The sequence below is a fragment of the Excalfactoria chinensis genome, chromosome 3 (assembly GCF_039878825.1).
Source record: "Excalfactoria chinensis isolate bCotChi1 chromosome 3, bCotChi1.hap2, whole genome shotgun sequence".
NCBI classification, from domain to species: domain Eukaryota; kingdom Metazoa; phylum Chordata; class Aves; order Galliformes; family Phasianidae; genus Excalfactoria; species Excalfactoria chinensis.
In genome coordinates, this window is record NC_092827.1 from 81,444,287 (window position 1) to 81,458,405 (window position 14,119).

The window sequence follows — 14,119 nt, forward strand, 5'->3', positions numbered from 1 at the left end:
CTAAAGGTACATCAGATAGGCGATTAGCTGAAGCTGCTATCAGTTGCTCTCTAGAAGAGAAAGTGCAGAGAGACGCTCCGTTTTCTTCTAGGCACTTCACAGGGTGGCAGGTGCCGGGGACAGTGAGTTGCTCCATTCTAGGAGGAGCAGGGAGCTGCCCCCACCCCGGCCAAGGCATGGTGGCAGTGGCAAGCATCTGGCTGGTGGCGTGAGGGCAGTGAGTGCCCCGTGGGGCTTTGGTGCCGGAGGATGTCGGGCAGAGAGTCTCCCGCCCTGGAGAGGAGTGGCAGCAGTGGGCAGGCAGGCGAGACGAAAGCCACGGCACAGCCCCCCAACAGCATCAGTGTGCGGGGGGTCTCCTACAGTGTCAGGTAGGACCATGGATCCTGGAGGCAAGGTGAGGCCCTGCCTGCTGAGAGCTGCCCCAGTGCCTGGAAAGGAGGGGAGTGGGCTGGAACAGGTGGGCTGTGGGCTTGGTTTTGGGCTGGTGAAGAGTGAGGGCCATGATGGGGCTGCCCACCTCGTGGTGGGGTGCGTAATGGAGATTTCCAAAGCTCGTGTCTATGTGTGTCACACAAAAATTTTTATATCTTTGGTGTCTCTTCCTTTCTGATGTTTTTTTCCAAGAGTGAGAGTTGGCCCATGGTGGGAAGTTCCTTTATACCATACAAAATGGACTCGGCAAATACTTAAAGATGTTTCATTTCACGTAGAGAGTGGCCAGATTATGGGGATTTTAGGAAACTCTGGTAAGTTGCTCCCCTGCATTCAAAGAAATAAAATCAGTTATTACTGGTGACTTCCACTGTAGTCTGAATGTGTCTGAGGTCCGTGCTTTAGATAATGGAATTGCAGCTGTGTTAACCCCCGCTTTGTGAAAACATGACACTTGGTTTCCAGAGTTCTATCTTCTGCCATCTAACTAGCAATTACAGCTTCAACAAAAGATAAGGTTGCCTCCAAATGCAAACGTTTCACGATAAAGTGTGAATATGGGAAATAAATGCTAATTCACACATATTCTGGTTTCCCAATTGCTTTCTTACTACTTTCATGTTAATGTACATTCTGTTTAATGCTTTCTTATTTTCAAGTCTCCATCCAAGTGACAGCATTGCTCTTGAGATTGCAACATTCATCTCATCACATAACTGATTTGTTTTGTTTGAAAGGATCTGGAAAAACAACACTTCTGGATGCAATATCAGGAAGACTGGGAGATAAGGACAACTTTTTTGGTGAAGTGTATGTGAATGGGCGTCAGTTGAAGAAGGAACAGTTTAGAGATTGCTTCTCTTATGTACCACAGGTTAATCTTCACAACTGTGTGTGTGTGTGTGTGTGTGTGCTGTGATTCCTCTTCTGTTTAAAACAAACAAAAAAAAGAATTTGCTACTGTAATTTTACACAATGCATTCCCACTGCAATTTCACTAGTAGGTTTGGTACAAAGCAGTCAGTAAATTGCATGAATGAATTGCATGACTGTGAGCAAAAGCTGTATCTTAATTACTGCTGGACTAACAGCTGCTTCTTCACCTTTTTCTTAGAATGATGCTTTGCTAAGCTTCCTCACCATAGAAGAGTCTCTGACCTACACAGCTTTGCTTGCTCTTCAGAAGCGCTCCAACAACTTCATCAAGAAGAAGGTCTGTGTATTATCATCACAAAACTTTAGCTCAAAGCTGCAGCAGTTTCTTGGTACAGAGTTTAGCTCCCATTGGCTAACTGGGAGCCAACTACAGCTCTCTGTGTGTACTGTCTGGTCTCCTGAACAACGGGGCTTACTCTGGCACTACTCTGGCTCCCATGGGAGCTCTCTTGCTAACCAGAGCAGCCCTGAAAGTCACCATTCTTCTGACTTGCTTACAAGCTACCTTTTTGATAAAACATGAACGTTCCTGATCTACTAGAGGGCCCTTTTTGTCCTCAGCTCAGAAGCTCCTGATCAGAGGTTCTTGTTCTCTGTCTTCTCCACCCATATTTCATTCAGTATCTTGTTCTTCTCCGAAACTGATTTGCCTTTCTCCTCCCTTATTTTGGAAGCCAGACTAGCACATCATTCTTAATAATATAATGTCTAGCCTCTGACCTCCTCATCTCTTCATGTCAAGCAAAGATAAAATTATACTCATTTTAGAATATGTAGAAATGAAAAAATATATATTTGTAAAAGTAATTGGAATACTGCATTAAACATAATCTAATAAAAATCAGGCCCAAATCCTTTCAGTTACAACGGGTGCAAGCAACAGTCTGGGAAAGTCTTAGCTTAAGATCACGCCTTTTATTTTCCCCTTTGGTTTGTGTTTTTCTGACTATCTAAGTTGGTGTCTGAGTTGAAAACTTATTTGTCTTTGTAAATTGGAATTATTTTTCAGGTCGATGAGGTCATGGCCGAGCTGAGTCTTAGCCACATTGCCAACAAAATAATTGGAAGCCAAGTATATGTAGGAATTTCTGGAGGTGAGAGGCGTCGTGTCTCAATTGCAGCCCAGCTATTACAAGATCCCAGTAAGTACCACCAGGAGGATTTTGAACATAAAGTAGAGTAGTGCTACTTTGTGCTTCTGCCATGGACTTCCATAGCCCACTTTAAAATACAAATACATTTTTTAATCTGTGATTCAGTAAAAGCTAGTCTAGTAACGATGGAGATGGGTAAGCCATAAGTCACATTTGCCATTAATCTATTATCAGTCATGGAAAGGAGTAAAATCTAAAATCTTAAGGACTGAACACCTGTTTGGACTCTTACCTCTTTCTGGGCTTGCCCTTCCTACATGTGCAACGTTAGTTGTGACACATTAATTTACAGTTTATAGAACCAGTCAGAGCCTTGTGTATGCAAACACTGAGTCTTGTAGTGGAGCAGCTGACATCGGGCCATGAATATGTGTACTTGATGGGGTCAAAAAGGCAGTCTGCACACGAACTTTGCTCACTTGGAAAAGAAAGAAACAAAACAGAGTCAATTGCTCAGGAGTATAATAGCTCTCATGTGGTCTTTCCCTTGATAAGAAGCCAGAAGTTGATGCATACCATGCTTCTGTATATCTTAATTTTAGTGTAAAGAAAAAAAAGTCAAGTGAATGAAAATCAAAGCTGAGTAACAGAGTAGAAAGATTAAGTGTGGGAAACAGCAGCTGAATTCATCAGTTTAAAACAGATTCTTCAAAATGCCAGAATCTTATGGAGCATACCAACCATTTATCGGGCTGTAGAGTCCTTGTAGTTGTTCAAACACAACAAGACTGAAAGGTAGAAGTGAAAATCTAGATAGCACAGCAAGATCTATCACAGGTACTGTGTTCTAGTGGTGGCTTCTGCACAGTTCACTGGAGTATTTGCTGCTCATTAAGCTCATATTATAGTAATTCTGTGTAGATAAACCTAAAGAGAAAAATCTTCTTCCCTATACTTAAGCCCTAAGACTGAACTGCCTTTTCTGTGCTGTATGTCACCTATGTGAAACTGAGTGATTTGACTGTAACTTTTACCCTCCCGTGTGCAATAAAAACATAAGAAAATACAAATTGAAAATCTGTTTTCATTTATAGAATTATGTATCCTGTATTCTAAAAAGACTATTGTTTTGTTCACAATTAATTTCATTTTCTATATATTTAATTCATATAATAAATTCTAGCTAATTATTTCAGCTGTATTTACATTCGTATGTTTGTTGATTTTTTTCACAGTTCCTCTTAGAGGCAAGAATACATTAAATCTGTCTTGCTAATTTATGGATTTCATTTGAACTTAGAAAAAAATCATTATGTTCTGTTTTGTTGTGCAATTCTGTATGTTCTTATTCCCAGTAGCTGAACCTGAGCCACTGTAGCTAAATAGAGATGAAATACTAAGCCTCATTAATGAATGTGCATGCGCTGTGTTAGAGAAATGCACATGTACAGTAATTTCTGCAGCATTTTTCAAATTAGCTGCAAATACAGAAGCCATAACATTTGCTCTCCATTTACCTGAGTTTTAATGTTGTTTCTTGTTGTTACACAGAGGTCATGCTGCTTGATGAACCAACAACAGGCCTGGATTGCCTGACTGCAAACCAGATCGTCTCACTGCTTGTAGAGCTTGCGCACAGAGACAGGATTGTGATTATCACCATTCATCAGCCTCGCTCAGAACTCTTTAGGGTAAACCATATCTACTCAGCATTTGATTTTTCACCATCCTTTTTAGCATTTAGGTTCTTTTTAGAATAAGATCAGAATAAGAGACAAGATCAAGTATAGTTGCATTAAAATGCTCCCTAACATTATCCCCATGTAACCATAGTCTTTTACTTTATGAGTCTGGCCTTCTGCCACTAGCAGTTCATATTAGGACACACACTGGTCTCTGCCAGTAGCACTGACACAGGGTGCATAACCTTTGTGTTATGCTGCTACCCAAATAAAAACACTGGGAGAAGCCATGTGAACTGTGAAAACTAGCATTTTATTTATCATTACAAATATGTACTTCAGTTATGCTTGCAAATCAAGATGAAGCTGATGAAGCTGGAAAGGGAAAAAAACCTTTTATCTCAAGTTTTCTAGGTTGTTCACAGAGGTTGTGTGGCGTGGTCTTCCTTCCCAAGACTAGTTTGAATTTGTACCACCCCATGAACACCTCTGGCTGAGTAAATCTAGTGTGAGTGATCACAAAGCAATTGCAAGTGATGGTGCTCTGCTGGACTGGAATTGGTCCTGGTGCATTGGGAATGAGCTGAGCATAGCTAGCGGGAGCCCTGCCCTGGCAAATGTACACCCAGAGAGCTGTGCTCTTTAAGTCCTTAAAACTTCAGGACAGATTTCCCATTAATTTCAGGATTTTGCAGACTATTAAGCACCAAAGGAGGTCAGTCAGTATGTGAAGGTGCATTAGAAATGAAGTCAGATCTTATTTCTGTTCTTGGATTAGCTCTGTACTCTGCTGGCTCCAGTAACTTTGAGAAGCACTAAGTTTTAAGAGCTTACAAATGTGTCATCTTGCATAAGCATTAAGAGGAGTGACAGAAAGGACAAACTTCCTTTGACAGAAATATACTAAGGAAGTTTGAATGCGTCAAATCTATTTTTCCTGTCAAAGCATTTTTATTACCAAGACAGTAGCTGTACTCAGGAATTAATGTGCTTCTTCCCAGTATGTATTGCCACAATCTTAATTTGCCCCCACAGTTATTTGACAAAATAGCCATCATGAGCTTTGGCGAAATGGTTTTCTGCGGGAACCCGATGGAAATGATCACATTTTTTAGCAACTGTGGCTACTCATGTCCTGAACAGTCAAATCCTTTTGATTTCTATGGTAAGTTCATCTCAGCTGTTTTGGTAAAATGAACAAGTTTTCTTCCCAAGATAAAGATTTTTCCATAGATAGGAATGTGTTTGAATTTTTCTCTGACTCCACAGCTGTATCACAGTATCACAGTATCTTCTCAGCTCAGAGAAGAGGACATCCACATGTCCATGGACAATATGAAACAACAAAAGTTTGCAGTAGGACTGAAACACAGCAGGAAGGAATAAGCTAGCAATGAAAAAGGAATTTTCATATTTATTAAACCTCTGGATTTCTGACAGTGTGGCCCTGTGTCTATAACTGAACATAGGGTTATTAATTTGATCCCAAAGCTATGGAAAGCATTCGTGGATGTTTTTGATGCCAAAAAATGTGAACAAAGTCGTTGCCTGTTGGGTAGGATAGAAAAACTAGAGGATGACCAGACATTCACTATCTGGAACAAATGTCCAGACATTCACTATCTGGGATTTCAAACACTTGTGGGAGTTTCTAATACCAGGGTGAACGACTCAAGTAGAATGTACAGATTCTTCTAGAGATGATGACAACAGGCTCTTTGTGAAAGCTCTGAGTTCTGCTCTGCCAATTCAGGATCGAAGAAGTATCTGTAACAGATAGTTGAGGCTTGGACTCATTGCAGGGCATCTGTGTACCTGACCTTTGGGGGAAAATGATTATGTCTGTGTGTACATTTATGTGTGTGTGTCTTTTAAAATCTGGTATGCAGGCTGATTTCTGACAATAGTAGCTGAACACTAACCAAGGAACATGACCAATCAAAAAGCTGTGTTCAGAAACACGGCACATTCAGAGAAGGCAGTGTTTTTCTATTGTCTAGATGGCATCCTAAATTCAGAGAGAAGAGAGGATGGTTGTTGACATGAAGCTGGAATGGGATGAAGCTGAAAATACTGGTGTGACAGTGAGGATAATTTTGTCTTCATGAATTTGAATAGTCTTCAAATGCATAGATGATTTGAGATTTAGACCCACCTTTAAAACAGCCTGGTAAAGAAAGTACTGCATTCTTCAAATGTCAACCTTTGAATGTGACAAGAAAAGGAAAAAATACAGTTTAGAGCTAAGAATCATCAGAATATTTAGTCTTCAGAAAATTGGTAGTTTATATTTTTTGTGTGATTTAATGATGTGAATGAAGGCACAGATTCTGATATCATTTACACCAGCAGCAGAGAAAATAAGATCTTATATATTGAGCATGGGTTATACTGTGAAAATTTTGCATGCTTTATATTTCAAAGTAGTACAGAAGAAGTACAAAAGCCTGACAGGCATGAGCTATTTGGTCTCGTGACTGCTCTGTTTCATCATTTTTTTTGGAAACACGCCTGGTTGCCATTTGTTTCCTGTGTGACTTGGAGCAAGTCACGTTCAGCAGGTTTTATAAAGTGTGGCCCATTCTTGGGTGTTTGTGTTTAGAATGAAGTCTTCATTCCAGAATTCCAGACTTGAGGACAAACTGAGACTGTTGGACAAGGGCTGCACGTACCCTTTTCTCCTGTTAATTTTTCTTTTGAAAATGAACGTAACATTGTAAAACTGCTATCTAATATGATATAAACCTTAAGAGTAGATCAGGTTTCATCCTCAGCTGAGAATCTGTCTTGCTCTCAGTAGCAGTAGCACTTCACTGGTGTGCAGGAAGAAGGCTGAAGGTCTGACTGGCGCACTATTAAGTCCTTGCATTTCCACATAAGCCTTGATGGTCTCACAGGGGCCACAAAACAGAGAGGTTTATTGTGGTTGCACAGTCATTCATTCATTCATTCTGCTTCAACCGGAAAGGAAGGAGTAAAGAAAACTTCATTTATGTCAGTCAACCTTTTATGTGCAGGTTTTAGAATAGAGATGTGAAAAGGTTTGTTGCAAGGGAGGAACAGATAATCCCAGAATCATCATAGGATGTGCCATGGGCAGGGTTGCAGCCATTAGATCAGGCTGCCCAGAGCCACGTCCACCCTTGTCTTGAATGCCTCCAGGGATGGGGCATCCACAACCTTTCTGGGCAAAGATTAAGAGGGTAAAGTGATGTACATGTGCTAAATATTTTGTAAATTTGCAGTGGATCTGACTTCTGTGGACACTCGAAGCAAGGAACGTGAGCTTGAAACCTACAGCAGGGTTCAGGTGATTATATCAGCCTACAAAAACTCAGAGATCTTTAGGAAAGTACTGGAAACCATTGAGAGAACGAGGTTTATGAAGGAGCTTCCACCCATACCATTCAAAAACAAAAACTCACCTGGTGCCCTTTCCAAATTGTGTTTTCTTTTAAGGTGAGACTTTTTTCTTTATTTCCTTTTTCTTTAGAGAAAATAGTTTTGTTCTCCTTATCCAGTAATCTCTCAGGCTTTGTTTCCATTTATGTGAATAGACTTCCTTGTTACTTCAGTCTGTCTCTTCACCTGCCTGTCTTTTCCATATTGTCTTTTTGGGAATATTTTGTGTGTAAGATTTGTTCAGAACTGAATTCCCTACTAGCACATGGTCACTCATAGCTAAGATGTATATTGTTATTGTTTTGTTTCATTAACAGGAGGATAACAAGAAATTTCTCCAAAGATAAGATAGGCATAATCATGCGTCTCCTCCAGAATCTTCTGTTTGGCTTGTTTGTAGCATTTTTCCTCCTTAGACTAACGTCTGACCTGGAAAAAGGAGCAGTGCAGAACCGTGTGGGTCTCCTCTACCAGTGCGTGAGTGCCCCCCCCTACACAGGAATGCTCAATGCTGCTGCCCTTTGTGAGTTTCTGTCCTCTACTATGTGCAACAGCAGGAATTGCTGCCACTATTTTGTAATTAGGAGCAAGTAGATTTTCAGGACTGTCATGTAAAGAGTTCTTACAGTTTTACGTAAAATAATAACAAGGAAGCATGAAATTCATAAGTGAAGCAACAGAAAGCTTCACAGTCCAGAAGAGTAGCACATCCAAGAAGCTCCATGTTCACTGCGCTTAATAAAGCAGTGTGCCCTAATCATAGTACCGCTTGAGTTGAAAGGGTCATCTAGTCCAATTCAAACATAAAGACAGGGAAAGAGTAGAAGTACAAAACAGCCTTGAGAGCAAGGAAGGATAATTAGATTTAAGACTATTATGTGATGATTATATTTCTATCAAAGGGTGTTTCTCTTACAGCTACCATCAATTAGTCACACAAAGACCAACAGTAGTTTGCATTTACAACCCTGGAAACTGTTCCACTAATGTCAGGAACATAACACTGCTGCCATCACTTTGAGATCAGAGCACATCAGTACGTTATCCAGTGATGGCAGCTTTTCCAAGACTTTATTTGTATCCACAAAGAGAGAAGAGCTCATGCTGCCTCCTCAGATCTGTTTTACTCAGCACAGAAAACTCTGCAGTCTGCAGGCACCAGGTTTTGCATTCATATTGGGAAGAGGAGAACAGGGAGTTTTAAACAGGATGTTTCTGATAAATGCACAAAGCTGTCTCTGTGCTTCGTGTCAATTTTGTGGTAACAGGTCTTGGTCTCTTTATTTAAAGATTATTTATTTCTTATGTATTTAATTGTATTTAATCCAGTCCCACCTTTACGTGCTATCAGCGACCAGGAAAGCAAAGATGGCTTGTACCAGAAGTGGCAAATGCTTTTAGCTTATATCATACATTTCCTGCCCTTCAGTATTCTCAGCGTGGTAATTTTCAGCACCTTTATGTACTGGTAAGTACTTGTACCATCAAATAGATTGTTGTTTTCTTCTTGTATCTATTTCAGTTCCTTTGTCAGCAATAAGCCTCCCTGCATGGCTTAGTGCTATTTGATCTCAGAAAATCACAGAGGACATTTAAGGAGTGTTTATGCAATTCTATCCCTTCTCTTCCAGGCAGTGCTGAGACTAGATGTACACTTGTAACAAGAGGTGTTAAATAGGATCAGGGAGTTGAGTGGCCCTTAGGAACTTGCCAGTCTTCCTGAAGACCAGTTGAGTAGCTGAGGTATTTGCAGGAAGGCTTTGTGTTTTGTGTAGGTCAAACTTTGAGTACACACACATGCAAAAGTAATAACAAGTAAGTATGTAAGGCTGGCAAAATTGGTTCTCGAGTAAACCTGGGAAGCTCTAATGGTCCTGGGACATTCATCATTTTTGTGCCGCACAGAAAGTGTGAAGTATCAAATTGCATTACAGTAAGAATAGATGGGAATAAGAGAAAAAGTGAGGAATGACAGTAGGTATGTGACAGTTAACAAAGCTTCAGGTTTCCTCAAACAATTGAGGTTTAGCTGCAGAATATGGTTATAAGATCTGGAACCTTCTCTTCTGCTCTCCACAGAAAAGCACAAGTGTAGTAGTGGGAGAAAGGGTTTGATCGTAGAACCTGGCAGTTTTTTCCTCCCATTACATTCATTTTCTCACATCGTTGCTTATTCTGAAATTAATGCAGTCCATGGTTGCTATAATAATGTGGTAGCAAAGTATTAAGTGTCCTTTCCCACCCTTCAGTATGTTTTCTGTGTATTTTCCTAAATATGAAAGAAGAGGTGTGCTGTGCTGTAGAGATTTTATTGTTTTGTTTTCATGTGATAGATAACAGTCTACAGAAGAGCATGTACAGGTGAAGACCAGGCTTCTGCGTGCTTGGGATGCATGTACTCTGGTCAGCCATTGGAAAGTGATAAGCAGATAGTCCATTCTAAAAGATATAATGGATACAGGAGCTGTTCTGCTGTAGCTTTGCAACAAGATGCCATTGGTAGTTTGAAAACAGATTAAGTAAAATTGCATAAAATCCCATCGACTCTTGAATTAGAACTTCAGCACCAGGAGACAGTCTGCTGGGGGACTGTGCAATAGTTGTTTTCCTATTCAACGACAAGCAGGAATTACTATTTCCCTTAAGCAAGTGCTCCCTTAAGCATGTGCTCTGCTCACTCAAGCACTTCCATCACTACATGCCAGTGAGCCAATTTCTGACGAGAGTGTGGTTGAGAAGGTATATTGTAGGGTCACTGATAGAAGGTCTGTGGGGCTCCTGAGGGTCACAAGTTACTGTTTGTCCCAAGCTACTGTTTGTTTGTCACTCATATGGGTAAAGATTTTGCTCTTGTGCTTTAGCAGCTTCAGACACAATCAGTAGTAAAGAGCTTGATGCCAGTTAATATTTAGCAACATTAGCCCTAGCCATGTCTTTGCTATCTTGAAGCCATCAGTGAGCAAAGTTTTAGAGTGATTCTGTAGCGCCATTAGGCCTCTAAGGGTCAGTAGTTTCTCTATGAAATTCTGAAGATTGTTTCTGTTCAGGACTAAACTTATCTCAATGGACCAGCTTTTGCCGAGACTTTTACAGACTCTGTTGTCTGTTTTTACAAGCCATTTTCTCTCAGAGTTTGTGCATGTAGGTATATCAGACAGACCTTAGCTCCTTCATGTTCAGGCACAAAACATGTCCTGCAAAGAAAAAGCACAGCCACTTTTGTATGGTAATCGAGTTCGTGTCCTCTATGTGTGCGTTTTTTTTCTAGATAATGTAAACTTCTGGAGAAAATTCTGACAGTTTATATTATCCGACTATTCTATTGCTCTGATTTTCTATTCTCTGAGTTGGTTTTTTTGTTCTGTACTTTTTGGCTTTTTTCTGTTCCTACACCTGTCCCAAATTTGGGAGTCTGTATCTACACAGCTCTGTATTAGAGAGTTTCAGAGAAGGGGATACTTTAATGCTAGGGCCTTGCAGAGCTGCTCCTTCTGCACTCATCTGTGACTAGATGCTGTTAAATACCTGCTGGCTTGGTGAATGTTTAGTACTTGAAGAATCAGTGTTCAGCCATGTGGTTATAATGGAGACCCTTTTGGTATTACATTCAAAATATGCTACAGGAAATCCTATGAGAAAATTAACAGCTCTCCCTTAAGGCCATGGTTTGGGTGTGGTGGACTATAAAGTAAGACAGAGTCCCGTGACTCTTCATATTCATTTGAGCAATGAATATGAAAAAGAAGTGTCAAATAGCTTCCTGCTAGCCAAGCAGAGCATGTGGTACGTACTGGTATGAGGGAATTGTGGAATGAAGTATAGTGGAAATGTACTGTGTCACCATGTAATTAAAGGTTGTATCATCTGTCAAGTTTGCCAAACAATTGCTGGCTTTGTTCGCTTTTTAGTCTTCTGCACAAATTGGAGAGGGGACAATTTTCCTTAAGTGAGGGAAAAGCAAGGAACAGTGTGTTGTTTATTAAGAGTGTAAGAGTATGGAAGAAATGGCCTTTGGATGAATTACAGGGGTGGTGAATTCAATTAGCCTTCCATTCAATAAAGATGAGTATACCCATTTGTACAATTACATGTACAAATTGTTTAAAAATATCCCTTGTTTTTTATCTGTGTTTTTGTTGTTGTTTTGTACAGGACTGTAGGGTTGTATCCTGATCCTTTCAGATTTGGAGTTTTCTTTGCGGTTGTCTTGGCGTCCCATGTGATTGGTGAACTACTCACCCTTGCGATGCTCGGGGTTGTTCAAAACGCAAATATAGTCCAGAGCGGAGTGGTGCTGCTTAACTCAGCAGGTGTGGTAGTGGGAACCGGACTTGTAAGGTAGGAAAATGCCTTACTTCGTTATGGTGTTGACGTTAAAATAGTCTACCTATAAATGAGCTTCAAGAGAAATCAGTATCGCTTCAGTGCAATAACGCAGAGGAGAAAGGGAACAAAATTGCAGCTGTTATCTTCAGAGGGAGGAAGAACTATCTAATCATGTTAGACTTTGTACTAAATACACACATACACACAAATAATAACTTTAGATATCTGCAAAGATATTAAAATGATTATTTATTATTGCAAAATGGCATACAACTTGAAGATAAAATTGAGCAGTTCAAATCCATCAGCTCAGCTGAATTCTTTTGCTTATGCCAACATGATCGTATGAAATGCTGTCCCTATTAGAGAATGCTACTGATAACAATGCCACCATTTTTAACAGATGCTGGATCTTACACACATTAAATAGTGGTTTTAGAAAAAAACAGTAGTTCTTAATGATTTTATTGACATTCTTCTCCAGTTTAGTCACTCAACATTTCAGATGTCTTTTTTTTTTAATTTGTGTAAACTCAACTACATAAAAATATTAAATCAATAAATAACTTAATAAATGTGAAGGAACATTATGATGCACCAACAAGAAGTTTGGTACAGTGTCATTGCATTCAGTCCTAAGTCAGAGAGAAGCTTCGTTGCTGTCTCCTCATTTAGCACTGAAATAAAACTTCTGTTTGAAAAGCCAACATGTAGAGCCAAGAACTCTTCCTGTAACTCTCCCACAGCCAGAGAGATTGTTCCAGTTTAGGGCAGAACTGGTTCTTGAAATGTCACAAATGACAACTTAACCTGTTTCTTCAAAAGGACCATAGAAGAAATGCCATTGCCTTTTCAAATACTCGGCTATTTCACCTTTCAAAAATACAGCAGCGAGATTCTGATAGTCAATGAATTTTATGGCTTAAACTTCACTTGTGGTAAGTATTCAGAAGTATTCCTTTCCTTCTACAAACAACAAACTTGTTCTGATAACTTAAAGAAAACCTGTTAGTTGTTTAAAACATCCTGACCTTACTGATTAGTAAGAATGTACTATAACTCTATATCTGCAAGCTAGATGAATGTCCAACTATTTTTTTCAACCATTTCTCATTCTTTCAGTTTTTCATCTTTTTCTTCTTCACCTGCTCTCCATTTTGGAAAGTCAGCTTTGCAGCCTACCATGTGTTTGTCAGAGCAGTTGCACAAATAGAGTATCAATAGAAATAGATGGTATAGGATTGAATATCAGTGCAGGGAGCAGTATGCTTAACACCCAACCAGACTTCTCCTCTAACTCTAATGAGGCTTCAGTTTGAACATATTAGCAAGGCAAATATTGAGCAGCTTAGGTCTGTCAGGCTGTGCTTCACTGTTTGTGAGCAAGGTAAGTGGAAAACATTACAGATAGGTTGGAAGGGTTAGAAGGATGATGTGAATCTGTCAACAAAGGTAAAGCTTTCAGCTACCTTTCATCCTTAAGATATTTTGGGCTTTGTGGACAGGTGTTTGTGCTTCTCCCCAAGGCTACTTTTTGCACTATTTGTCATCAATGTCTCCTGTCCCTCTTCATTAGAAAAGTGTAGGTGGCAACTGTTTGAATACAACCACAAAAACAACTGTTAGAAAATGAGTCCATGACTTTGGTTGTAGTCATCAATGGCTGATGTTTAATGTGAATGATACGTCTATCGTATTGGTCAACATATGGCCCCTCGAGACACTTCATTTACTTGGTCTGACCAAAACAGCAAGCTCCTAGAGACATTTTGTTTGTTTCTTTGAATAACGTGGCCTGGGTTAACTGCAGAAACACACAGTTTGCCTGTTCTTAACACCAAAAGGGTGGGAGATGAAGCTGTGGGCTTAATTAATCATTAAAATAACCTTAAGGCTACATAAATTAAATGTATGGGCTTAGATACTGGAGCCTGAGCTTTAATTTTACCAATTAACTTACTGAGGGAATTCTCTCTTTTGACAGATGGAGACAACAGTTCCTCTACAGTGAATGCTGCATGTTCCATCTCTAACGGCATTCAATTCATTGAACAAAACTTTCCTGGTGCATTGTCCCGGTTCACAATGGATTTCTTGCTGCTCTATGCTTTTGTACCAGTACTCGCCATTATAGCAATCTTGAGCTTCAAAATAAGAGAAAAGATTATTAGCAGGCAGTGAAAAAAAGCAGCAGTTCTAACCATGTGTAATACTGTACTTTTAATTTTATTACACTTTTGATCT

The 14,119-nt window shown here is 39.8% G+C and overlaps 1 protein-coding gene across 1 annotated transcript; it reads left to right on the forward strand.

Moving 5' to 3' along the window:
* Positions 1-249: 249 nt before the first annotated feature.
* ABCG5 (ATP binding cassette subfamily G member 5) lies at positions 250-14,071 on the forward strand. Its single transcript, XM_072333042.1, has 13 exons — positions 250-371; positions 628-749; positions 1,173-1,309; positions 1,550-1,648; positions 2,381-2,513; positions 4,017-4,156; positions 5,183-5,312; positions 7,393-7,606; positions 7,867-8,072; positions 8,879-9,017; positions 11,702-11,887; positions 12,701-12,813; positions 13,860-14,071. Exons 1-13 carry the CDS (start codon positions 250-252, stop codon positions 14,054-14,056), a joined length of 1,938 nt encoding a protein of 645 aa, XP_072189143.1. The 3' UTR covers positions 14,057-14,071.
* Positions 14,072-14,119: the final 48 nt, after the last annotated feature.

Coding starts and splice junctions, on each gene's coding strand:
- ABCG5 (XM_072333042.1), top strand. CDS start 250: ATGTCGGGCAGAGAGTCTCCCGCCCTGGAGAGGAGTGGCAGCAGTGGG. Junction 1,310..1,549: donor GCTTCTCTTATGTACCACAG/GTTAATCTTCAC, acceptor CCTTTTTCTTAG/AATGATGCTTTGCTAAGCTT. Junction 2,514..4,016: donor CCAGCTATTACAAGATCCCA/GTAAGTACCACC, acceptor GTTGTTACACAG/AGGTCATGCTGCTTGATGAA.